At 44.8% G+C, this 27,032-nt stretch overlaps 1 protein-coding gene across 2 annotated transcripts in view; it reads right to left on the bottom strand.

The window, feature by feature from the left end:
* Positions 1-21,171, bottom strand: part of coro2ba (coronin, actin binding protein, 2Ba) — a 218,386-nt gene extending 197,215 nt beyond the window's left edge. The window contains exon 1 of one of the 2 annotated variants that reach the window (XM_072278059.1): positions 20,663-21,171. Coding sequence is in view for 1 of the 2 variants with exons in the window: in XM_072278060.1 (XP_072134161.1) it covers positions 20,663-20,677 (15 nt within the window). In the remaining variant the exon portion in view is untranslated. The remainder of the gene's footprint in view (positions 1-20,662) is intronic. The other variant, XM_072278060.1, reaches the window with a different exon arrangement.
* Positions 21,172-27,032: the final 5,861 nt, after the last annotated feature.

Here is a 27,032-nt window from a genome sequence, read left to right as displayed (position 1 = left end):
AAAGGCACTTTGCAGGGTGGCAGCGTCCACAATGATTTTTCCTGTCTGCTTCTTTGCCCCGGACACAAACAGGTCCTGCAGTGATGGTAGGCTGAAGCCTGTGACCTTTTCTGCTGACCCGACAGTTTGCTGTAGTTTCCACATCATGCTCTGATTCAAAGTGTTTCACTGCTATGGACTTGATTTTCCCTAAAGGCACCAGAGAGCTTTTGAATCAATGATTTTTTTTGTAGTCTCAGCATTGCTTAGTATAGGAAAAGACAGCCAATTTAGCAAAGGATGGGAACAGGCCCTTCTAACCAATATATCCATGCCAACCTATCCACACTAATCCCACTCAATTCCAGAACATTTCAAGTTCTCACCTAAATACATTTTAAATGTTATGAGAGCCTCTGCCTCCTCCACCATCTCATCAGGCAGGGTATTCCAGATTCCAACCACTCCCCGGTGAAAAGAATTCCTCTTTAAGTCCCCTCCCAGTCTCCTACATTTCACCTTCTGTATTCAAAGTTCAAAGAAAATTCGTAATCAAAGTACGGATACATTACCATATACAGCACTGAGGTTCATTTTCTTATGGACGTTCGCAGGGAAAAGACAGATACAAGAGAGTTTTACAAAAAGCTATACATAATCAGACAGAGACTGACAAACAGCCAATGCGCAAAAGACGACAAACTGGGCAAATCAAAATAGTACTGAGATTATGACTTATAAGTGAGTCTGTAGGTCATAGGATCAGTTCAGAGCGGTGGTAAATGAATGTTATTCATACTGGTTCAGGAGCCGGATGGTAGAAGGGGGTAATAATGGCTCCTGAACATTGGTGGTGTGCAACCTCTATGGTGGTAGCAGAAGAACGTGGCCTGGATGGTGGGGATTGCTGATGATGAATGTCACTTTCTTGTGACAGTGCTCCATGTAAGTATGCTCAGTGGTGGGAGGGCTTTGCCTGTGATGGACTGGGCTGCGTCCACCACTTTCTCTAGCCTTACAACTACAGTCACTGATGAAAGACATCTCTATCATGTGAAAGTATCTTCTGCGACCTATCCTATCTGCCCTCATAATTTTGTCTACCTCTATCAGATTCCCTCCTCAGTCTTCTCTGCTCCAGTGAAAACAGCCAGCCTCTCTACCACGCAGTACTTGTGGTCTCTTGTGTTTCTTGTGTGCTGCCCCCCACCCCATCCACCATCCAAACTCTGCTCACCCCAGACAATGTCCTTATGAATATCCTCAACACCCCCTCTACACAATCACATCCTCCGTATAGTGTGGCGGCCAGAACGACACACAATACCCCAGCTGTGATGCTTTATACAACTGACATAGTCCAAAAGTTTTCTGTTAAAATTTGCCTCTGCAAGGCCAAGCCCCGACCAACAGGGATCACGTTTACAGGGGTGGGGGGGGGGGGGAGGGTGGACGCCTGCAGAGCGCAGAAAATGAGCAGTAATGATAAGGCCTGACATTTAATCTATGCTGCATCCAAGGACACCCGGCTCATGTAGGACATTGTCCCTGTTACAGACTCACTGTTGTATGCGAGTCAAATCACAATCTCGTCAGTAAGAAAGAGGGATTTCCCTGGAGCAGGTTGTGCCCAGAAGAGTGAATGGTTAGATTAACAGGTTCGCTGCAGACTGTCCAGATGGGCTTGGCACTTCCAGTTATTAAAGAACCTGCTGAAAGAGAAGGATATGAGCTACCTCATCCACAGAGAGACAGAGGACGGAGGGAGGGAGGGGGGACTATAGAGAGAACAAAAGAGAGAGAGAATGTGAGAGAAAGAATGTGAATGAGAGTGAGACACACACACACACACACACACACACGTGATTCCGGTTAATTGGGACACATTTGGACCAGTACATTTTGGCCCAATTAAATGTCTGCCCCAATTAGCTAAACTTTCATGGAAATCTTTAAAGAGGAAGAAAAAAAAACTACAATTTAACTGTGTCACAAATTATGTAAGTAATGAAGAGCAGCACAAATTAGAACACTACTACATCTATAAATCTGTATTTGTCCCTAATAATTATTATTAATAGAGGAATTATTCCAGTGTATGCTGCAGTTGTCCTTTGATTCACTGTAAATGAACAAAATCAGTGCAGACACCTAGTGCAGATAATGGACTGCCTTCATACAATTCCTTTGATGATTGCATTCTCCAAATCTTTACTTTTATTGTAACATTCAAGATGATAGCTGACACCGTCAAATTCTTCATAATGCCTAACTTCCTCCATCAATAATTATTAAGGACAAACACACAGTTTGATAGATTTAGTAGTGTTCTAATTTGTGCTGTTCTTCATTACATGCATAATTTGTTACTCAGTTAAATGGTAGGTTGTCTTTTTTATGCCTCGTTGAAGTAGTGAAATTATTTCATTTTCACTCCCGGCCACTTCTGCCATCTCCAAGCCTGAATGCTTGAAACCACAGTAAGCAAGACAGTTCTGAATTGTCTTACGGCTTATTTCTTTTCAACTATCAGTGACAGAAATCACTGCCTTTTGGACAGAAACAGACGCAACTGCACTCTTTTAAAACAGTTCACTCTAAACACGGTGTAGTGCCTAATGGCCACACGACGGGCAATTTACTGAAGCTAGTTAGAAACTGTTCGGTAACTGTCCCAAATGAGCAACATAGTGTCTCAAATAAACAAAGTAAAACCCAGCCATTTTCTTGGTGAGTTTTTGTTCTTCAAGAGATGCTGCAAATAAGCAGTTGCATGATTGACTGATGGCCCAATTAACCAGAAACCACTGTGTATGTATATATAAATTTATTATTACACATGTGCTGAAAGAGTTAAAATCATAAAGAAAAGTAATTTAATACAGTCAACGAATATGCATGTTCCAATTAATATTTAATACTGTGAAGAGTTAATTTGCATCATTGCAATGGCAGTGATGTGTGCCAGTAGCAACACAGTTGTGTTGGCTGCTTTGCTTGATATCTCACAGTGGGTGCAGGAAGAATAGGCACAGTCTCATTGCTGCTCAGTTGGGTGATGCAATACATTGTCAACTGGAATAATTTGTAGAGGTTTAGCACATGTTGTTTTTAGAAACTACAGTATAGGCCATTTTGACTTCCCCCCCCCCCAATTAAATGGTCTTATGTTCAAATGGTAAGTTTACAATGGGAAAGGAGGCTCTTCAGTCTGTTCCTTTCCTCTGTCCCTATTGACCAAAGCTTGTTGGGCACAGGTCCTGAGAAGTTCCAAGGACATTTATTACCGAAGTATACAACCTTGAGATTCGTCTTCTTGCAGGCAGCCACTAAACAAAGAAACATCCCACACAAGACCATCAAAAGTGCAAAAAAAAAAGAACAAATCATGCAAACAAGAAAAAGCAAACAAACAACACACAGAACATTAAACATCCAACTGCAGCTGTCTCCGAAAGCGAGTCCACAACCACAGGCTGCCGAGGTGAGTGAAGCCAGTACAGCAGCCGGTGGTCATGGCCACAGCCATTGAGTCAGTTAGTTCAGCACCATGTTGATGGCTGCAGGCAACAGGTGCAGGTCCAGTTCTACGCTGAAGCATCTCAATCAAATCGCGTAAATAGTAAAGTGCGTTCAGCACGGAGGACAATAAACATCCAACTGCATCTGAAAGTGAGTCCGCAGCCAGAAGCTGCTGAGGCAATCGAACCTTGCAGTGAGGGACCCAAGTCTCCACCTTCCACCAGCAGCAATGCGAGGAAGACCAGTCAAATGCAAGCAGATGGCACTGAACACCTAATTGTTTTCCTCTCTCACCCTCCTCGATTTTAATCTTGAGCAGCACTCCAATCCACCGAAGGTTTGCGTTCTGCCATTAGGAATCGGTACAGCCTCCTCCAGTGACAGTCTGAGCTGCACTCCACATCAAATCCCCTGCCACTTTGGAGAAGCGCAAGATCCTTTAGTTGGCCAAAAGAATACATTCTTAAAAGGGAAATTAAAGGCTGCAATCAATCACAGTTTAAAAGAAGACAAAGAAGAAGCATATTTAGAAGGAGAATATCCAGTAGTTTTGTAAGCTGTCTGCAAGATGTCGCCATTGGTCACTGGTGCAAATCATTCCCTGCCATCCAGTTCTTTTCCCGTGACCTGGCATCTTGTGCAACTCTACAGAGATGGCTATTTGGCAATTTGAGGCACAAACATTGAGCAAGATTCTACCATGGCCCATAATTTTCCAGTCATTAAGAGCAGGAATACTAGTTAGGTCTTTTTTCTCCAACATGACCAAGATGCAGGAGCTGAGCAGTTGCCATACAGAGCCATGATGTCTCCAGAAGCAATGATACCACAGCTCCCTCAGCACTGTTGAGGTTAAAAGGGCTGTGAAGGTTGAGAGCTTCAAGTTCCGAGGAATGAACATCAACCATGTGGAAGTCACGGCCAAGAATGCTCACCAACTCCTCAGCTCTCTCACACAGGAGGCTAAAGAAATCTGACAAGTCCCTGTTGGCCCTTACCAGTTTTTACTGATGCACCATAGAAAGCATGCTACTGAATGTATAATGACTTGGCGTAGCAACTGCTCTGCGAGTGATTGCAAGAAACAGCGGAGCTGTGGAGACACCTCAGTAAATCATGGAAACCGATCTTCTCTATGGACTCTGTCTACACTTCTCACTGCCTTAGTAAAGCAGCCAGCATAACCAAAGACCCAGCCCACCCCAGCCATTCTCTCTTCTTCCCTCATCCATCAGCTAGAAGATACAAAATCCTGAAAGCACGTACCACCAGGCTTAAGGACTGTTAAGACTACTAAATAGTTCCCTTGATTGATACAATGGATGACAATCACAATCTGCCTCGTTTTGACCTTGCACCTTGCTCTTTATGTACACTGCACTTTCTCTGTAGCTGTTACACTTTATTCTACATTGTCATTGTTTTATCTTATTCTACCTCCATGCACAGCGTATTGATTGGATCCGTATGAACAGTATGCAAGACAAACTTTGCACTGTATCTTCGTACATGTGACAATAATAAGCCAAGCCAATTCCAAATCAGAATCAGATTTACTATCATTGATGTACCATGAAATTTGTTGTTTTGTGGCAGCAGTAGAACGTCGTAGATAAAATATATTATAAATTACAACCATTATCATCATCATCCAAGACCGAAAGAAGCTGCAGAAGATTGTGAACATGGTGCAGCACATCACACAAACCAATCTTCCGTCCTTGGACTCACTTTACACCACACGCTGTTGGAGCATTGCTGCCAGGATAATCAAGGACATGACCCACCCAGCCAAAACACTTTTCGTCCCTCTTCCCTCCGAGAGAAGGCTCAGGAGCTTGAAGATTCGTACGGCCAGATTTGGGAACAGCTTCTTTCCAACTATGATAAGACTGCTAAACGGATCCTGACCCGGATCTGGGCCGTACCCTCTAAATATCCAGACCTGCCTCTCAGTTTTTTTTGCACTACCTTACTTTCCATTTTTCTATTTTCTATTTATGATTTTATAGTTTAAACTTTTAATAGTTACTATCGATTTGTAATCCAGGGAGCGGGAAGCGCAGTATCAAATATCACTATGATGATTGTACATTCTAGTATCAATTGTTTTGCGACAATAAAGTATAATGTATCATCTGACATGGGCAAACATTGACCTTGACCATGATTGTTCTTGGCAAATTTTACTACAGAAGTGGTTTGCCATTGCCTTCTTCTTGGCAGCGTCTTTACAAGTCCGGTGACCCCAGCCATTATCAATACTCTTCAGAGATTGCCTAGCATCAGTGGTGGCATAACCAGGACTTGTGAGATGCATCAGCTGCTCACACAACCATCCACTACCTGCTCCCGTGGCTTTACGTGACATTGGTCGGGGAGCTAGGTAAGTGTTCCACCTTGTCCAAGGGTGACCAGGAGGCTAGCAGAGAGATGCCCACCACCCAAAATATCCTGAATCTGCCGCACCTGTAGTTTAAGGACCAAGATGGAAATTATGTGGTTCAGCTACACCTGATGTTTCACCAGCACAATTTTGATCAGTTCCTCCAAACACCACTGCGGTCCTGGACTTGTGGTTTATTCAGTAAGAGCACAGAGGAACCAATAGTTACTACCTGAATTACAGGGAAAGGTTGAATAGGTTTAGGACTTCATTACCTGGAGCATAGGAGAATGAGAGGAGTTTTGACAGAGGTTCAGTACTGTGTAGAAGTACAGTGTAGGCAGATGTAAAAAAAAATGTAAAACAAAGATGCTTTCAAAAATAATAACATGAAAAGTTTCTAAATATCAATAAAATTACTATAAAGAACAATAAACTCAATAAAGACTAAATCAAATCAATATTTGGTATGACCATCCTTTGCCTTTAAAACTGCATCAATTCTCTTCAGTACACTGTCGTGCAGTTTTATAAGAAAATTGGCTGGTAGGTTGTTCTAAGCATTTTAGAGAACCTGCCACAGTTCGTCTGCAGACTTTGGCTGTCTCAGTTGCTTTGTCTCTCCAGGTGATCACAGACAGCCTCAATGATGTTGAGATCAGGGTTCTGTGGATGCCATACCACCTGAAACAATACAAAAAATCTAGGGTGGCTAAGATTTTTGCACAGTACTGTATACAAAAATGAGGGGTATGCATAGGAAAAAAGTCTTTTTCTTCTAAGGTTGGATGAGACTGCAACTAGAGGTCATAGGTTAAGGATGAAGGGTGTAGCATTAACAGGGAACTTGAGGGGGAACTTCTTCGCTCAGAGGCTGATGAGAGTGGAACGAGCTGCCAGCAGAAGTGGTGGATGCAGGTTCGATTGCAACATTTAAGAGAAGTTTGGATGTGTATGTGGATGGGAAGGGTATGGTCCAGGTGCAGGTTGATGCAAATAGGCAGAATAATAGATCAGCAAGAACTAGCTGGGTGGAGTGATGTAGTGCTCTATGACTCAATGAGTCTATTGATATATTTAAGAGATTAACAACTCCAAGCCAAAATGCATTACTAACTTACACTATAGTGTAGAAATAGGCCATTCAGCCTAACTGCTTGTGGCGACCTCCTGCAACACTCATTAGCATATCCTTCTGTAATGTTAACATTCTTTATGCGTGGATGCACATGGTTTAACCACAAAGGAGTTGTGATGTTTAGAAAGTGAGTTGTTCAGATCTTATCCTGGTTTGTACACTCTGGTAGAGTCCCAGCAATGTGCACTAAACATTAACTCTTTCACGGTGCGAGACAATGGCCTGGAGAATGTAAACCAGATTCCCATTGTTCATAGTCTTCCTTTCCTCCATCGTTTTGTTGAATGTTAAGGCCTCTTTCTTTAGGGTTAGAGCTGGAGTATTTTTCACTTCAGTGGCCAGGAGCAGGTGTAGCATTGGCAAAAGGCTGATCTGAATGCTGATCTGGGTACTGGGTCGGTACAATAGATGGCTACTCTGAATTCCCTAGAGTTCAGGTGAGTGTCGGAATGTGGGGGGAAAGTTGATAAGGATGTGGGGAGAATAAAGCTGGATTCATGTAAATGGCTGCTTGACAGTCAGTATCGACTTGATGGGCCGAAGGGTCTGTTTCTGAGCCCGTGGAAATCTATCAAGCTTTCAAAACTGAAGCATTTTGCTTACACAGCCTTTTCTCATTTCTGCCATCAGGGAGGAGAAACAGGAGTCTGACCACCCACACTCAGGGTTTGAAGAGTAGCTTGTTCACCACTACCATCAGATCTTCAACACAGAACGTAGAACATTAACGCACAGTACAGCCCACAACATTGTGCTAATCTTTTAACCTACTCCAAGATCAACCTAACCCTTCCCTCCTACATCAACCATTTCTGAGTGGTTCACTTACCCATATTTAAAAGTCTAAATCAATTTTTTAAATTATTCTTTTTTGCAATTTATAGTAATTTGTTTTGTCATGCACTGTACTGCTGACACAAAACAAGAAATTTCACAACATGTCAGCGATAATTTATTTATTTATTGAGATACTGCGCAGAACAGGCCTTTCTGGCCCTTCGAGACATGCCGCTCAGCAATCCCCCAATTTAATCTGCGCCTAACCACAAGTCAATTCAGAGTAACCTACCAACCGGTACGTCTTTGGACTGTGGGAGGAAACCGGAGCACCCAGAGGAAACCCATGCGGTCACGGGAAGAACGTAGAAACTCCTTACAGGCAGTGGCGGTAATTGAACCTGGGTCACCTGTACTGTAAAGTGTTGTGCTGACCACTACGCTACTGTGCTGTCAATCAACCTGATTCTGATTCATCAATTTTCCATCTTAAGCTGGTTTATTACTATTTGAACCCCTGGAAACCATTATTGTATTTTCTCTTAAGTGGAATTGGCCATCCACTACATTTTGCAATGAACTTGGCAAATTAGCAGTGAGTTTGAGCAATGCCCTCTCCCCACCTGGCACCCAGCTAGCACTGTCTGAACCAATTATGTGGAGGATCCTGGCTCGGCTGACATCCTTCTCCACTTCTCTGCTTTCGGCCATCCCTCCATCTTCCCAGATAATCTTCTGCCTTCGCCATCTGTCACCTGGCCTCTGCCAACGCCATTCTGAACACAGAGCAGTGGACGCACCACAGCGGGACCTGGGGGCGTCGGTGCTCCAGCCTTACAGGAGCTGGAGTGGTGAATAAGGCCTGGAGTTTATAACTGGCAGCCTCACGTACCAGGAAGCTTGGCAAAGCCCTTAGAAAACAGCAGCTGGAGTACTGTGCCTGGTTTTGAGCACCACTCTTTAAGAATGAAGTGAAAGCTTTAGACAGGACAATAGAGGGGTTTACTGGACTGATTCCAAGCTTCGAAAGGGTTATATTATGACTGTAGGTGAGCCAGAAGGATCTGTTCCATGCTGCACTTCTAAATAAAATGAAAATAGTTTCATGGGAGAATCTAGAGTTATTCTTCTGGGGGGCAGGGTGGGGGGAAACGACACGGCAGCACAGCGGTTTGCGGAATGCTTTACAGTGCCAGTTACAAGGTCAACGTTTAAGATAGTTTTTTTGTCATTCTTCAGTACACAAGTGTAAAGCAGAATGAAATTATTGTTATAACCACATAACCATATAACAATTACAGCACGGAAACAGGCCATCTCGGCCCTTCTAGTCCGTGCCGAACTCTTACCCTATCCTATTCCCACCGACCTGCACTCAGTCCATAACCCTCCATTCCTTTCCTGTCCATATATCTATCCAAGTTAACTTTAAACAACAACATCGAACCTGCCTCAACCACTTCTGCTGGAAGCTCGTTCCACACAGCTACCACTCTGAGTAAAGAAGTTCCCCCTCATGTTACCCCTAAACTTTTGCCCTTTAACTCTCAACTCACGTCCTCGTGTTTGAATCTTCCCCACTCTCAATGGAAAAAGCCTAACCACGTCAACTCTATCAATCCCCCTCATAATTTTAAACACCTCTATCAAGTCTCCCCTCAACCTTCTACGCTCCAAAGAATAAAGACCTAACTTGTTCAACCTTTCTCTGTAACTTAGGAGATGAAACCCAGGCAACATTTTCATAAACCTCCTCTGTACTCTCTCAATTTTATTGACATCCTTCCTATAATTCGGTGACCAGAACTGTACACAATACTCCAGATTTGGCCTTACCAATGCCTTGTACAATTTCAACATTACGTCCCAACTCCTATACTCAATGCTCTGATTAATAAAGGCCAGCAAACCAAAAGCTTTCTTCACCACCCTATCCACATGAGATTCCATCTTCAGGGAACTATGCACCATTATTCCTAGATCCCTCTGTTTTGGAGATTGGATTGAGCTATACAAAATTATGAGGGGTAAATGCAAGCAGGCTTTTCTACTGAGGTTAGTTGGGACTACAAACAGAGGTCATGGGTGAAAGGTGAAAAGTCTAAAGCAAACATAAGGGGAAACTTAAAAAAACACACACAAAGTGTTGCAGGAACTCAGCAGGCCAGGCAGCATCTATGGAAAAGAGTACAGTCGACTTTTCGGAGCCCATCTGGGTAGCTTACTCCAGGTCCGATGCAGCACACAAAAACACAAAATAATATAAATATAAAAGCAATCCAATAAAACACAACGTACAAGTAACTGTCAGGTGTGACCATTTTTATATGGATGGCATCCATCTGTCTCGAAGGACAATGGGTGATGATGATCGTCATCACAAGCCTGGGCCGAAGGTATAGAGATTCTGAGATGCCCAGTCATCAAGATCCCCCCTCTCTGCCTCACTGGTGTAGTCCAAACAAGAGCTTATGAAGCAACACGTTTGGCACCAGCTTGGCTGCAGGAGCTGCCGGAAGGATGTTCACTGACGTCCAGCCACCTCAGGGGCTCCACTCTGAATTTGCTGTCTGGGTTTACTCCCGTAGCCTTTGTCTCTCCCGAGGCTGCCCACAAGGGCTACTTATCGATAGATGGGGATCTGATTCACGAGCACCAGGTTGTGTCCACACAGCTGTGGGCTTGCGTGCTATGTGTGCAGGGCCCCGTCCTCTGTAGTTCAGCCTGAGTCCGAAAGAAGCTCAGTTTCCATGTGTCACCCGCAAGTAGGGACTACATGAGGTTTGCAGCTGGAGAAGCTACGGACTGGCAGGGAGAGACTCACACACTTTTTGCAAGACTGCTAGCCAGCGGTGGAAGCTGAAAGTGAGAGTGACAAGCACAGCCCACTACACTACCACATTAGACATGTCACAACAACCGTATACACAAGATAATCTTACATACATAGGATGATTGTATGTACATAAAGTGATTCCTACTCCTGTATGTAATACTCCTGTACTAGGTGCAGGAGTATCTGAACACGAGATGGCTCTGACAGGAAATGATAAGGTGATGGCAGCATGCAGAGACACAGGGGATTCTCCAGCTCCCAATAATGATGCTAGTTTTAAATTCTTAGAGTTTCAAAGTTTCCAGTCTGGGCTTTCAGTCAACCAAAGATCAGGGCTAGATTCCTCTTGGTGTCCATAAGGAGCTTGTACATTCTCCTCATGATCACGTGAGTTTCCTCCGGGTGCTCTGGTTTCCTCCCACATTCCAAAGGTGCACGATCAGGGTTAGTGAGTTGTGGCCGTGCTATGTTGGTGCTTCAAGCTTGTGGGCTGTCGCCAGCATACTTCTCGCTGATGTGGTGCAAACAACGCATTTCACTGTACGTTTCAATGCACATGTGACAAATAAAGATAATCTTTTAAAACACAGAGCATTAAAAAGAAGTTTGACAATTCAAGGGAAAAAAGAATGCCGTTGCTGAAATATTAATAATTCAGTAACTCATTAGTGGAGATTTGAGGTAACTAACTGTCACAATGTGCGCTGGCAAATGACTGAACCCAGGTGTGGTGGAATGACAGACTCCCATGTAGAGACAGAAACAAGAGTTTATACATAGGAGTTTCAACAGAGCATTGGTGGCTCAGCTGAGTGACACCACAAGACATAACATTCTTGAAACGCAGGGAGTTTGTCATTTATCAGCACACACCGCAACAATAGGACCCAACAATAAGCATTAATCGGGAGTCTGCTTTGAATAATCACAGTACGTGGAAAACCCGTGCTAGTCAAAATACACTTGACAAGATTAAACAGAAAGCACAAGGGCTTAACGACTCTAGACAGACAACAATTAACAAGTACAGGTTCACAGGCCCACAGGGCTCGTGACACTAATGAAGTAACTAACACTATGAGGAGAAACATTACTGAATTCCAAATACTCCAGGAATCAATTAAAGAAAGCAGTCCAGGAAGATCCCAGAATAGACATAGACATACTTTATTGATCCCGAGGGAAACTGAGTTTTGTTACAGCTGCACCAACCAAGAATAGAGCATAAATATAGAAATACAAAAACCACAATCAAACAACAATATGCAGACTATGCCAGATGGAAATAAGTCCAGGAGCAGCCTATTGGCTCACCTGCTACATTGAATTACAGAATTACATTGCGTTTCTTGACGTCAGTTGGGTCTCACTTTGTACCTTCTCCCATTTCCTTGAATCAAAGGTTCTGATTCCAAATCCTACCCAGTTATCTGAACATGAAAATCTGGGCTTACACTCCATCGCTGAGTGAGTGCTGCCCTGCTGGAGGTGTTGTATTTCAGCCTTTAAGCAGACAGCCCATCTGCTCTCAGGATGATGTAAGAGATCCCCTGGCAGAAGGTGAATTGTCCCTGATACTCCAAGTGATATTTACCCTTTGATGCATATCACTGACATGGAGAGCCCTTGTCATTCAGGGCAGCTTGCTGTGCAAACATATGTCAAGGCATACTTTATTAAAGGAACGCACAATGCACCATGGAAATGTATGTTATTGTCCAAATGTATGAGGAGCATTTAATGGCTCCTGACCTGTACTCATTGGAGTTTGGAAGAATGATTCAAGATTCAAGATTGTTTAATGTAATTTCCAGTACACAAGAGTAAAGGAGAATGAAATAATTGTTACTCTGTATCCGATGAAGCACAAAAAAAACACAATAAGATAAAGAATATAACAGTAATAAAAACACAATAAATACAAATACACAAGATAGCTTATTGATATCTTTTCACCTCCTGGGTCCCCTTCCCTTTCCCCTATGGTCCACTCTCCTCTCCTATGAGATTCCTTCCTCACCAGCCCTTTACCTTTCCTACCCACCTGGCTTCACCTATCACCTTCTAGCTTGTCCTCCTTCCCCTCTCTCCACCTGTTTATTCTGGCATCTTCCCCCTTCCATTCCAGCCATGAAGAAGGGTCTTGGCCTGAAACATTGACTGTTTATTCATTTCCACAGATACTGCCTGACCTGCTGAGTTCCTCCAGCATTTTACGTGTGTTGATTTGGATTTCTTGAGCTTATATACATAGATTGATTGTATGTCCATAAAGTGACGCTGGGCACAGGAGTGTCTGTATCTAAAGTGACTGACAGGAAATGATGAAGTCGTGGTGATGGGAGATGTGGAGGGGTGGGTTAGTAGGTGGAGGTGTTGATCACCCTTCCTGCTTGGGGAAAGTGCTGGTTTTGAGTCAAGTATCCTGGGACAGGTGCTACGAAGCCTCCTTCTTGATGGGTTTGGGACAAGCAATCCATGAGCAAGGTAAGTGGGGTCCTTCATGATGTTACTGGCTTTTTCTGGCAACTTTCTGTACATATCTCCTTGATGGCGGGTAGGTAGTACCAGTGAGGCGGGGGGGAGGGGCATCTCATTGACACCTACTGAACATTGTAAAGCCTAGACGGAGTGGATGTGGAGAGGATGTTTCCTATAGTTTAGGACTAGAGGGCACAGCCTCAGAATTGAAGGAGCCTCAGAATTGAAGGATGTCCCTTCAGATCAGAGATGCAGAGGAATCCCTGAATGGATCCAGTTTTGACACTGGACAGTTACAGGAAGTGGAGGGGGGGATGAGTTGGGATGGTCAGTAGCACTGGGGCACATATGGGGTGATAGCAGATGTGTGTGTGGAGGGAGAGCCACACTTGTGCCATGAGTGGTTGGTAGAGCAAAGAGAGGTTAGACCAATGGTGACAGTAGCCAGGGTGGGGATAGAAATCTGTGTCTCAGTTGGGGGCATTGAGAGGATCGGAAAGTCAAGTTCCTGGAGTTTAGATGGTGAGATGGTGAGGGTCTGGTTAATACACTGGGAATGGAAGGGAAGGGTGGTGCTTTTCATAGTCATAGTCATACTTTATTGATCCCGAGGGAAATTGGTTTTCATTACAGTTGCACCATAGATAATTAAATAGTAATATGTAAATTATGCCAGGAAATAAGTCCAGGACCAGCCTACTGGCTCAGGGTGTCTGACCCTCCAAGGGAGGAGTTGTAAAGTTTGATGGCCACAGGCAGAAATGACTTCCTATGACGCTCAGTGTGGCATCTCGGTGGAATGAGTCTCTGGCTGAATGTACTCCTGTGTCCAACCAGACCATTATGTAGTGGATGGGAGACATTGTCCAAGATGGCATGCAACTTGGACAGCATCCTCTTTTCAGACACCACCGTCAGAGAGTCCAGTTTCATCCCCACAACATCACTGGCCTTTCCACAGGGATTGTAGTTCTGCACTCCATAGCAGACAGACTGCACTGAGAAAGCCCAGTGGTAGAATCGCATGATCAGTTTCACCACCAAAGCACAAAAAGTATGGTATCAAAGGATGACATGGTAACGTAACAGTTAGTGCATCGCTTTACAATGCCAGAGACCTGGGTTCAATTCTGCTGCTGTCTATAAGGAGATTGTACGTTTTCCCTGTGGCCACATGGGTTTCCTCCGGATCTTCTGGTTTCCTCCTACATTCCAAAAGCATACAGGTTAGGGTTAGTAAGCTGTGCATATGCTATGTTGGCACCAGCAGCATGGCGACACTTGTGGGCTGCCCCCAGCACATCTTCAAACAGTGTTGGTCGTTGACATTGTATGTTTCGATCCACATGCGACAACCAAAGCCAGTGTTTAATCTTTTAGCAATGTTTTATGATTAATGACACTTATCCTGTGAATTCCTGGTGCAGTTACATGTAGTAGCACACTCAGCAGTGCCCAATTAAGCTCCTTATGTGAAGGGGAATAACACTGGAAAGGACATTATTTTCATGAGCCGTGCGAGCCTGAGAGCACAGGGCTCTGAGGTTTATACAAGACCGTATTTGTTAATTGTTGTCTTAATTAGTTGTAAGCCCTTCTGCTTTCTGTTTCATTGTGTCGAGTTTACTTTGACTAGCACCGGTTTTCCGCATTATGTAATGAATTAAAGTGGACTCCCGATTAGCTGACATCGTGGGGTTCTTGTTTTGAGAATGATTCTCCTTGCGGTGTCACTCAGTCTAGCCACTGATACTCTGTTGGAATTCCAATGTATAAACTCTTGTTTCTGTCTCTACGTGGGAGTCTGTCGTTCCTCCGCATCGGGGTTCAGTCATCAGCACACACCATAACTGTTACTGTTGTCACTCCAGAAAAATAATTGCTCTTCAGTTACATAATTCTAATTAAAAACCATGTCAATGCAATTGAATTATAAGCTGAATATTATAGAGGATTCAGATTGAGATTAATTTACGTACATTGACACATACAGTAAAATGCGTTGTTTATGTTAACACCATCACAACAGAGGGATGCGTTAAGGGCAGCCTGCAAATTGCAGCACACATTCTGGTGCAAACATAGCATGCCCATCATGCTCAGTAGAGTAACACCTTATTTATGAGCCAACGTGAGCAAAATTCCAGACCACAAGGCACGGAGTTTGCCACACAACCAATCAGTGATGAGATCTCCTCTCTTGTGTTTCTGTAATGACAGCTAATCAGCTGATTGATGAATGTATAAATGCCAAGCATTCGGAGGATGCACCGCAAATGAACAGCGCACTGATGATGTCTCCTCGTACGGTGACGAAATGCTTGCAAATGATCGGCAAGATTGGAGAACAACTCAACCGAACCAGAGCAAGACAGAACACAACAAATCCGTATTCAACAAGCAACAAAACAACACCAGTAAAACAAGCCCCTTTCTTCCCTCCCACCCACACACACTCATGGACAGTCCTTCAACTCCAGCCTCACAACTTCAGCCATTGGGCTTCAACTTCCAGACTTCCAATCAGCCTTTGGGTTCCGATCTGATGAACACTAAGGAGATACCCTCTTCTCACCTTCGACTAGAGCCATGGGGCCCTTTACCTTGAGTGGGAAGGCAGGGTCCCACCAAACACCTCAGCCAGAAGATGGATGAGAAATTAAACAAGGGCCTGCAATCCTCAAAGCAGTGCTCATGACAAGCAGTTGGAATAATACAAGAATTCCAAATAGCTATCCAAAATATTTACAGACTTCAATTTTGGCAGCTTTTCTGTTTCATGAACTTTTGCTTTATGCTGCTTATAAGTAGTCATTAAAAAGCTCTGCCTGTGAAACTGACTTGACTAACTTGACCCATATATAACGGACTGGCTTGAGTTATGATTTAACCAGCAAGGGGTGAAATTAATCATATAATTGTGGCCTGTATCTCTGATTCAGCACTTTTCAGATCTGTTCATATAGATCCTGAAGCAGAGAATACAATATTTCAACCGCTATGTGTGGGGTAGAATTCATACATTTCCCATCTGGAAATTTGGCTAAGGCACAATATCTGGAAAACGTTGTCAAATTATCCCAGAGATATCTGTGGGTGGGTGTTTTACAACGGGGTCAACATTACTGCTTCTAGTACAGGAGAAAGCACGAATGCCTGGGCAAACAGGTCAGGGAAACTGGAATGGAGACCAGGACCACTGTAAATCTACTTCTGTTTGGAGTTTGATTTGCTGGTGGAAGAAACTCGGCTATATAACCATATAACAATTACAGCACGGAAACAGGCCATCTCGGCCCTTCTAGTCCCTGTCGAACTATCACTCACTCAAGGACAACTCCCCTTCAAGACCAGAAGGCCGTAGGACACAGGAGCAGAATTTAGCCATTCATCCCATCAAGTCTGCTCCACCATTCCATTTTATGGCTGATTTATTATCCCCCCTCAACCCCATTCTCCTGCCTTCTCCTGGTAACCTTTTACGCTCTTACCAATCAAGAACCTATCAACCTCCTCTTCATCCCCTCCCTCACCAATCTACCCCTGGAATCTCTAGAAGGGTAACCAACTTAGAATGCAGAGCAGTAGAGGCTCTTCAGCCCACTATGTTGTGCCGACCTTTTAACCAATTCCAAGATCAGGCTAAACCTTCCCATCTGCACAGGTACATGGAGCTTAGCAAAATAGAGGGCTATGCACTAGGGAAATTCTAGGCAGTCACTGGAGTAGGTTACAAGGTCGGCACATGGTGCTGTAAATTTCTGTGTTCTATGTTCTAGCTCATTTTTCTTTCATCCACATGTGCCTATCTAAGAGCCTCTTAAATATCCCTACTATATCCCTCCACTGCCACCCCTGGCAGCATTTACCACTCTCAGTGTGAAAAACCTACACTGACATCCCCCCCATACATTCTTCCAATCGCCTTAGAATTATGCCTCCTCTTAATAGATATTAACACCCTGAGAAAAAGGTGGAAAAACCTTTCAGAATTCATAATGCGGCGAGCAGCTTAGGAAAATAATACGGCTGCCAAAAAAGCAATATTCTTTGCTTAGAGACTCATTAGGGTTCGAAGGTGTGCTGGGGATAAAAGGCATCTCAACAGGGCGGACAGTTAGAAGCAATGCACACAAAACACTGGCGAAACTCAGCAAGTCAGGTAACATCTATGGAGGGGAATAAATAGTCGGCATTTCCAGCTGAGGCCCTTCATCCGGACCTGAAAACATTAACTGTTTATTGCTCTCCTCTGACTTGATGAGTTCCTCCAGCATTTTATGTGCATTAATCAAGATTTCCAGCATCTGCGGAATCTCTTGTGTGCAGGGCTAACTGGAATTGTGAGGTCCTGTGATTAAGCCTCTAGGGCTGGTAGCTGCAGAAAGAAGGATCCCAATTAGTTGCTCCCCAAGTATTTTTACTGCAAGCCTCTTGGGCAACTGTGGGGTGTTAATGCAACTACTCCACACTTGCCCCTCTCCCTGGCATGCAAGTGTCAATCAGGGACTTTTATTGACAGCCAAAGGCATTTGATGTCCATTTCGCTGGACCTATCAGTTAGTTCCAGTTTACTGGTTAGAAACTTATAAGGACTGAGGCTGATAGATGTTTAAATATTAAGGGAGTTTAAGAATATAAGGATAGAGCAGGGAGATAGTGTTGAGTTAACAGGTTACCAGAGATCTTACAGAAGGGCAGGACAGGTAGAAAGGACGGAATGGATGGCTCTGATTCCATTTCCAGTGATCAGAAACAGAATCACTGACATACAATATGTCATGAAATTTGTTGTTTTGTGGCAGCAGCACAGCATAATACATAAAATTTACTATAAATCACAATAAGTTTATTGTCATTTAACTATCTACGTGTATCCTGTCAAACGAGACAACATTTCTCCAGACCAGGGTGTAAAGCACTGTAGTACACATAACACATAATAACTTAGGAAATTAAGGACAAAATCTATAGAAGTATTATGCATAAATAAGCAAAGTGCGTAATTTAAATATTATAGGTTACAGAACAGATTAACCAGTGATAAATCGAACGCGATGTGACAGGAAATTCAGAAGCCTGAGGAAAGAAACTGTTTCCCATCCTGATTGTTCTTGTATTTATCCATCAGAGTCTCCTGCCTGATGGTAGAAAGTCAAACAGAGTGTTGGATGGATGGGTGGGATTATATACATGGTCTCTCTCGACGCTGGGGAGGCCTGTGCCCATGATGTAGCTGGCTGAGTTTACAACTGCCTGCAGCTTTTTCCGATGCTGTCCGTCCAAACTAGACGGTGATGGCATCCACTGTAGACCTATTGTTGCTTATCCCAGCAAAGGGTGAGTGGCCAGTGGGACTGCCCGGAAGATCCTTCCCTAAGTATTTTAATTGTACTCCTCTCTATCAGATCTGAATGCAAACACAAGCCTACGTAAAATAACAGACCAAGCTCCTGATAAGACAACAACAATGTTTGGAAAGACACAGAGTTCAATAACAGAGTAAAAGACTTACTGAGTCTGCACAAGCTATCGATACCCAGTGATACGCATCCCATTTTGGTCTCCCCACATCACCATCAACCCCCCCAAATTCTACCATCCTGGGGTAGCAGCCAATGGACAATTAACCAGCCAAACCGCATGCCTCTGGGATAGTGTCATAGCGACACAGAGCACTACAACACAGAAACAGGCCATTCAGCCCATCTAGTCCTTGCCAGCCTGATCAATGCCTAGTTCCACCTACCTGCACACAGACCATAGCCCTCCATACCTCCCTTAAGTGTGATAATTTAACGTTCGTCTACCACTTCCACTGGAAGCTCGTTCCACACTCACACCATACTCCGAGTGAAGAAATTTCTCCTCCAATTCCCCTTAAATATTTCACATTTCACCCTAAACCTATGGCCACTTGCTTTTGTCTTTCCCAACATGAGGGCAATAAAAGAGCCCATGTGCATTCACCCTATCGATACATCTGATAAGTTGTATATCTCTGTAAGATCGCCCCTCATTCTCCTGCATTCCAGGGAATTAAAGTCCTTACATATGTCAACCTCTCCCTACGGGATGTGGTAGGGATCTGGAAAATCCAGGAAATATCCTTTAGGACACAGGGGAAATGAGCCCACTCCACAGCAACAGAAGTGGAAGTATTTGGTTAGGACTGAACCAGGTCCCTGGAGAGAGGCAGGAGGTCTACGAGCTGTGCCAATACCTGCACACACCTATCCAACAGAGCAGGAATTCTAACAGGACAGTCCCGACCAGGATTTAGTATGGAAACAGCAAACATGAGATCATGTGCCTCTCTACTGTGTGTGGGAACTTGGTGTGTGAAAACCCGAAAGGTTTTCATTTCTATAGTCTTTTATGTCCCTTCCAGAATGCCCTGGAGTGCCTTTCTGCCACTGAAGTTCTTGAGTCACTGTTGCAATGAAGAAAACGCAGCCGCCCACTGCTGCACAGTAAGATCCCAAAAAGAGCACTAACATAACTGGCCAGGTCATGTTGTTTTGGTAATGCTGATGGTGGGACACCGCCACCACCCCCACCCCCACCCCCACCCCATCCCCTCCTCTTCTGTACCGTAATTTCAACAGCACTTCTAAGTCTGCGCTGGACTCTGTCCCAGAAATGGGAAAGGCATTGCAGACAAGCAACGTTCTAATCTCTGATTCAACAATATTCACTTAGGGTTGGGGGGGGGGGGGGAGTCCACTGCAAAGAGAAATTTTAACACTTGATGGAACTGACTATTTGAATTCTTTGTCTCTGTCCAGTGGAAATACACACACAGACAGAGACAGACACAGACACACACTCACTCACTCCATGTCCAGCGTTCCTTACCTTTCCAGGCCGAGGAGAAAAGGCGGGTAACTATCAATACCCCTTCCCTCATCCTCTTATACTTCAGGAGGAATTTCGTTAGCCAGAGGGTGGTGAATCTATGCAATTCATTGCCACAGCCGGCTGTGGAGACCAAGTCATTGGGTATTTTTAGAGTGGAGGTTTATAGGTTCTTGACAAGCAAGGGCGTCAAATGTTACGGGTAGAAGGCGGGAGAATGGGGTTGAGAGGGATAGTAAGTCAGCCATGATGGAATGGTGCAGCAGACTCGATGGGCCCAACGGCCGAATTCTGCTCCTACGTCTTATTATCTACTGCCGCCCCTCAGACTCTCTCTTTCCTTCGCCACACCTGCTTCTCTTCAAATGACTACTGTATACACGGAGGGTCTAGTTTGAAGCGCGCATTGTCGGCAGACACATTCCCTGACCCCCGTACTGCATCCTGGCCACTTGATGTAGTGTAGAAAGGGGTGTTGGGGAGGAGGGGGGGTGGAATCGGTCAGCAACGCTGGACAGTGCCCAGCATCGGCTCTCCGCTGCACTCCCACTGCAAGGTATCCGCAACGCGAGCTAAGCCGACGAGCTAGAACCCTGCCCGCAGTTCCCAGCATCTCCGCCGGCTACGGGACCTCACGAACAACAGCACAAAAATAACCCCAAGCATTCGCGTCTTCTCGCCTTACCTTTGTGACAGTCATGCAGATTTATTGTTCGTCCTTGCGCTGGGAGGGGTGGGCGAGTGCCAGGAATCCTTCTGGAAGATCGGGTTGAGGAGCTTTTACGAGATGAACCATGCGTGTCTGTGCGGACTGGTCCTCTGCGGAGGTTAGGGCGGCGGAGATAACAGGAAGCCCAGAAACTCTTTCCAATGTGATTAACCCGGCTCAACGTTGCTTATTGATGTCCGTGATGTCAGCTCTCATTTATAATGCATGAGCTCCTCCATAGGAGGCTGGAAGCAGGGAAATCTCCACAGAAAGAGAGAGAGAGAGAGAGAGAGAGAGAGAGAGATAGTGTGTGAGAGAGAGAAGGGATTGTGTGTTTGTGTGTAACAGCTTGGGGAACGCAAAAATAAGCAGGAAGTGGAATTTTGGCAGATCAGTGGTAAGGCTGCACCTTTGTCATTGTAACAGTACCACGTTTCAGGGAGGGAGGGTAGAGGTCAGATTCTCGGTGACAGTACCAAGCCCGGATTTCCTCCCCTCAGCTCGGGGTTTGGAGGAAAGGCGGGGGGGGGGGGGGTGTAGTTGCTGCAGCGGGCGGGAAGCCGGGCTACCCGAGCAGGGAAGCCTCCTCCGGCTTCAGGGCGGAGGAAGAAACTGCGCCCGATTAATATTTCACACCAGGCTCCTGGTGGCCCGAACGTTGAACGGTGCCCAAGGTTGAAGCTAGTTAGCGGCGGACTCTTTGCCAGATCAGTTGGTTGAAAACTTTATTTGCCCGACCCGCAGACAATGCGGCACATTGTGGAGATCACCCCCCCCCCCCACAGCTGTCTGAGTAATTGTGGCCGATAGCTGGCCGCTTTTCGGACCCATAATGGGGTTGATGCTCTTTTAATAAATCTCTTCCTGTTATGTTTAAGAGTCGGGCTCACAGTCCGATCTTAACAGGAGATTCATTTAGTCTCAGGGCCACGCAGCAAACAGACCCATCGGCCCATCGAGTTCGTACCGACCGCCGAGAATTCACTCAGATTAGCGTACTGGCATATATACCAGGGTGCCATATTAGCATGAAGCTCATAATATACACGGTAATATTAAATGCAACAATATACAAACACTAGAAAGTCTGCAGATGCTGGAAATCCGATGCAACACACATAAAATGCTGGAGGAACTAAGTTCTTCCAGTATTTTGAGCGTGTTGCGACAATACATGTCGGGACAAGCGCAGAACAGTAAAATGGTGCAAAAGACTATGCGCAAGAGAGTCTGCAGATACTACAAATCCTGAATAACGCACACAAAATGCTGGAGGACCTCAGCAAGTCCGGTTGCATCTATGGAGAGGAATACACAGTGGACATTTTGGGCCCAGAAAATTCATTTGGACAAACATTGGTGGCAAAGATTACGAACAGGAGAAAATCTGCAGATGCAGGAAATCAAACTAATGAACACCAAATGCTGGAGGAACTCAGCAGGCCAGGCAGCATCTATAGAAAAGAGTAAACAGTCGATGTTTCAGGCCAAGACCCTTCATCAGTTTTGGAATATGTTGGAGTAGTGCAGTCAGAAGTAGTGGTAAAAGAAATGCTGAAAAGAAAATAACAGATATAATACTGGAGTTTGACAGCATTACATTAATCTATTAACATTAATCCTTCCACATTCCCACCAGCTTCCTCCAGATTCTATCACTCAGGATGATTCAATATTGCTTAAAGTCATTTCAAGCATTTAAGTGTGAAGTAGAACAAATTAATTGTCACTCCGGATCTGATGCAGCACAAAACAAGACAGATTAAAGAACACAATAAAACACAGTAAATATAAATACATAAGACTGTTTATATACATTGATTGTATGTCCATAAATGTTGGCGTCTGGCCAAGTGGTTAAGGCATTCGTCTAGTGATCTGAAGGTCGCTAGTTCAAGGTGGCTGAGGCAGCATGTTGTGTCACTTAACCACACAGTGCTCTGTGACGACACTGATGCCAAGCTGCATGGGTCCCAATGCCCTTCCCTTGGACAACATTGGTGGCGTGGAGAGGAGAGACTTGCAGCATGGGCAACTGCCGGTCTTCCATACAGCTTTGCCGAGGCCTGCGCCCTGGAAACCTTCCCAGGCGCAAATCCATGGTCTCATGAGATTGAAGGATGTCTATCATGTCCATAAAGTGACACTAGGTACAGGAGTATCAGGGCGCCACAGTAGAGTAGAGGTTAGCGCGGTGCTATTACAGTTTGGGGTGTCAGAGTACAATTCTGGCATCCTCTGTAGGAAAGTTTGTACATTCTCCCCCCTGTGCAGTTGAGTTTCCTGCCACAGTCCAAAGACCTACTAGTTAGTTGGTCATTGTAAGCTGTCCTGTGATTAGCCTAGGTTGAAATCGGTGGGTTGCTGGGCAGCTGTAGCTCAGTGGGCTGTTCCACTCTGTATCTCTAAATAAAATAAAATTTAAAAAAATAAGGTAATAGAAATGATGAAGTGGTGGTGGTGGGGTGGGTTAGTGGGCGGAGGCGTTGATCAGCTTTACTGCTTGGGAAAAGTAACTGTTTTTGAGTCTGGTGGTCCTGGTGTTGAAGCTGGGTCGCCCCCTCCCTGATGGGAGTGGGACAAGCAGTCCATGAGCAGGGTGAGTGAGATCCTTCATGGTGTTACTGGCCTTTTCCCAGCACCTTTGGTTGATTGATTGGCTGCCCATCAGGAAGAGGCTCTTTGAAACACAGGGACTCTACCCTCTGAGGTGACCAAAGGGGCGGCACGCCACGTGGTGGTTAGCACAACGCTTTACAGTACCAGAGACCCGGGTTCAATTCCCGCCGCTGCCTGTAAGGAGTTTGTACGTTCTCCCAGTGACCCTGTGGGTTTCCCCTGGGTGCTCCAGTTTCCTCCCACATTCCAAAGACCTACCGGATTGGTAGGTTAATTGTCATTATAAATTGTCCCGTGATTAGGCTAGGGTTAAATTGGGGAATTCGAGGGTCCAGAAGGGCCTATTCCATGATGCACCTAAATAAATAAAAAAATAAATAAATAATGCCAACTAAACCAATCCCAGTTGCTGGCCTTAAACACAAGAAATTCTGTAGATGCTGAAAACCTTGAGCAACTCACACAAAAATACACATGGTCTATATCCCTCCACTTCCCTACCTGTTCATCCACCTGTCTAGAGGCAATGGGCAGTGGCCAGAGCAGAAGTGCCTGGAGTTACAGGGAAAGCGTGCAAACTCCACAGAGTCAGGTCAGGATCGAACCGGGCACCAGTGCCTTGAGGCCATGACTCTACCCTCTGCACAGGGAGGTGAGTCAATGGGACAGTTCATTGAACTCTGTACACTTGATCTCCCTGTTTACCTTGTCATGGCCCTTTGACCGCATTAAGGCTGATTTATACTTGTGTGTACTAGCTTTCGCCATAGCCTTCGCAAGTGGCCTACGCCGTTGTGAGCATTTATACTGGTGCGTTGGTGTGTTTGCGTCACTCTGCAATTCACTGCCAAAACGCGAGTTGGCGGTGGCGTTTCTATGCCACTGTGTTGAGTTTCTTCGTGTTGAAACTCAACACGAAGAAACTCAAACTTCAAACAATGGCGACTGAAACTGAAGGAGAGTGAATTTTCTGTGCTTGTCCGGCCACTGAGAGACATGGACGAGGAAATGCATTTCAAACATTTTCGGATGTCAGCAGGTGGATTTGATGATTTGGTTCATTGTCTCCAACCATTAATATCGCATCACTGTACGCACAGTATACTCAGAGACTGGCAATCACCATTCGAGTTTTCGCTTCAGGTGGAAGTCAACAGGCTGTAGCAGCTAGCTACAAACTGGCATCAAGCACAGGGTCCTCCATAATTTCGGAGGTCTGTAAAGCTTTATGGAAAGCATTGCAGCCCGAGTTCCTTCCCTGCCCTTCAGTCGCCAATGGCAAGCTATTGCAGCGTAGGAGGAAATGCAATGCTACCAAGCGGACCAATCACAGTTGTTGCGGTCTGCGACGCCACGATGCATAGTTAAATTTTGGGAGAGGTGCGCATTAGGCTACAGCGTAGGGTTGGTGTAGAGTACAGCGTAGGGTATGCTGCTATGCTGCACCTATGGCGTACATTTGATCAGCCTTTAGTCCACCTGCACAGCACTGCCTCTGTAACCGTAACACCATAATCTATATTCACATTTCTTTCTACTACCTTGTGTACAACATGATCTGTCTGGATAACACACAAAACACAAGCTTTTCACTTTTCTCAGCACATGTGACAATGATAAGCCAATATCAATTGGAAATGCAGACAGTGAAGAACTACATTTCAATAGCATTTTAATCAACATCTACCTACTCCGTGTTATTCTGCACCCAGTGAAGTACTTTGCAAAGAGTGGCCTCTGCTGTAGGAATCACCACTAGCCAGTTCACAGCGAGCTCTCACAGATTCTCCTGGAACAGAGGTCGTCAGGTCAATTTCTTTAACTTCCGGTAACTTTTCCCTCTCCCCCTTCTCTCCTTTTCCATTCCCCATTCTGACTCTCCTCTTACCCTGTCCTGTCTCCTCACCAGATCATTACATCCCTCTGGTTCACCTTCTCCTTCCTTTTCTCTCCTGGTCCGCTCTCCTCTCCTATCAGATTCCTTCATCCTTTACCACTGCCACCTATCACCTCCCAGCTTGTCACTTCATTCGTGATTATCGAAACAATGAGCTGCCAAAAACAGCTTCCTCCTCTATTTCCTTCCCCCTGTGGGCCCTCCAAGTTGAGGCACGAGTGATATTCCTGACTCGGTCATTCTGTTTGTCTGTTGGGCAGTTCAAATAACAATCCATCAGCATTCCTTGGTCACAGTCATGGGAAATCCACAGCCTGACAAGAAAAGCAAGTACATTTGCTCATTCGCCTTTTATTGTCTGATTGTAACTGCTTTTTATCAACCACTGAGTGCATCTCCCTTGCCCTTCATCTTGGAGGCATCTGGACAGTAAAGGCACCTATATAAGACTATTGTTAATTGTCCACAGCTCCTCTTTCAATATGATAGTTCTAAATAAACTCATCTCCAAACTGTTATTCCTGCGATTTAACACCTCCCTTTGCATCTGGATTCTTGACTTTCTGACAAACAGACCACAAACATTAAGGATCAGAATTAGGTTTAATATCTCTGGCATATGTTGTGAAATGTGTTGTTATGTGGCAGCAGTACACCACAATACAGAATAATACAGTAAGGAATATATATATTCCGGTCCAGATGGTACCTGAGTACAATGTTCCTTCAGTCGACAACTTCTGGATAGATCATGAAACCATATATTTCGTTTTTTTAATGTCTTTTTCATTTGTCTTCCATCAGTGCTCTGCAGTCTTGGAGGGGATACCGGATGGCAGAGGTAGCATGTAGGAGCCTGGTGGTGAGAAGACTGCGAGTTGATATTCGACTCCATTTCACTGATTAAAGCGACGAGGGAGATTGAAACACCAGCTGCCTGCCTTTTGATCACTGGTGAGATTGCTCTGCTACAGAGAGGGGAGACTGCCTTTTTATCGCTGATGAGACCACTCTGCTACACAGAGGGTGATTGTTGCCTGGGTTTTCTGCGCATTGGATGTGGACTTGGACTGTGGACTTATTTTCAGTGTTATGAGTTTTTTGTATTTTGTTGTTTTTCGCCCGATCTTTCTCATGTTTTGTGTGTGTGGGAGGGGGATTTGGGGGGGTCAATGTGCCTGTTCCATTTTGTTCATATCTGTGCGGGGCGGAGGTACGTAGGAGTTGATGATCGTGCTGCTGTTCTTTTCTTTCCTGGTTTCATAGCTATCAGGAGAAGAATTTCAGAGTTGTATACTTTGATAATAAATGAACCTTTGACATTTATATTTTTTTAAAAAGTTAAATTAAATAAGTAGTGCAAAAAGAGAGAGAAAAAGGAAAACAACAGGAATTCTGCAGATGCTGGAAATTCAAGCAACACACGTCAAAGTTGCTGGTGAACGCAGCAGGCCAGGCAGCATCTCTAGGAAGAGGTACAGTTGACGTTTCAGGCCGAGACCCTTCGTCAGGACTAACTGAAGGAAGAGAAATCTCTTACTAACTCTTCCTTCAGTTAGTCCTGACAAAGGTTCTCGGCCTGAAACGTCGACTGTACCTCTTCCTAGAGATGCTGCCTGGCCTGCTGCGTTCACCAGCAACTTTGATGTGTGTTGAGAGAAAAAGGAGTGAGGTTGTGTCCATGGGTTCAATGTCCGCTCAGAAATCAGATGGAAAAGGGAGAGAAGCTGTTTCTGAATCATTAACGTTTGCTTCAGGCTTCTGTACCTCCTCCTCGATAGCAGCAATGAGAAGAGGCAAGTCTGGGTGATGGGGATTCTAAATCATGGA

This window comes from Mobula birostris, chromosome 14 (genome assembly GCF_030028105.1).
Source record: "Mobula birostris isolate sMobBir1 chromosome 14, sMobBir1.hap1, whole genome shotgun sequence".
Classification (NCBI taxonomy): domain Eukaryota; kingdom Metazoa; phylum Chordata; class Chondrichthyes; order Myliobatiformes; family Myliobatidae; genus Mobula; species Mobula birostris.
Note: the sequence above shows the minus strand (reverse complement) of the source record. Positions and strands in the feature narration are given on the sequence as shown.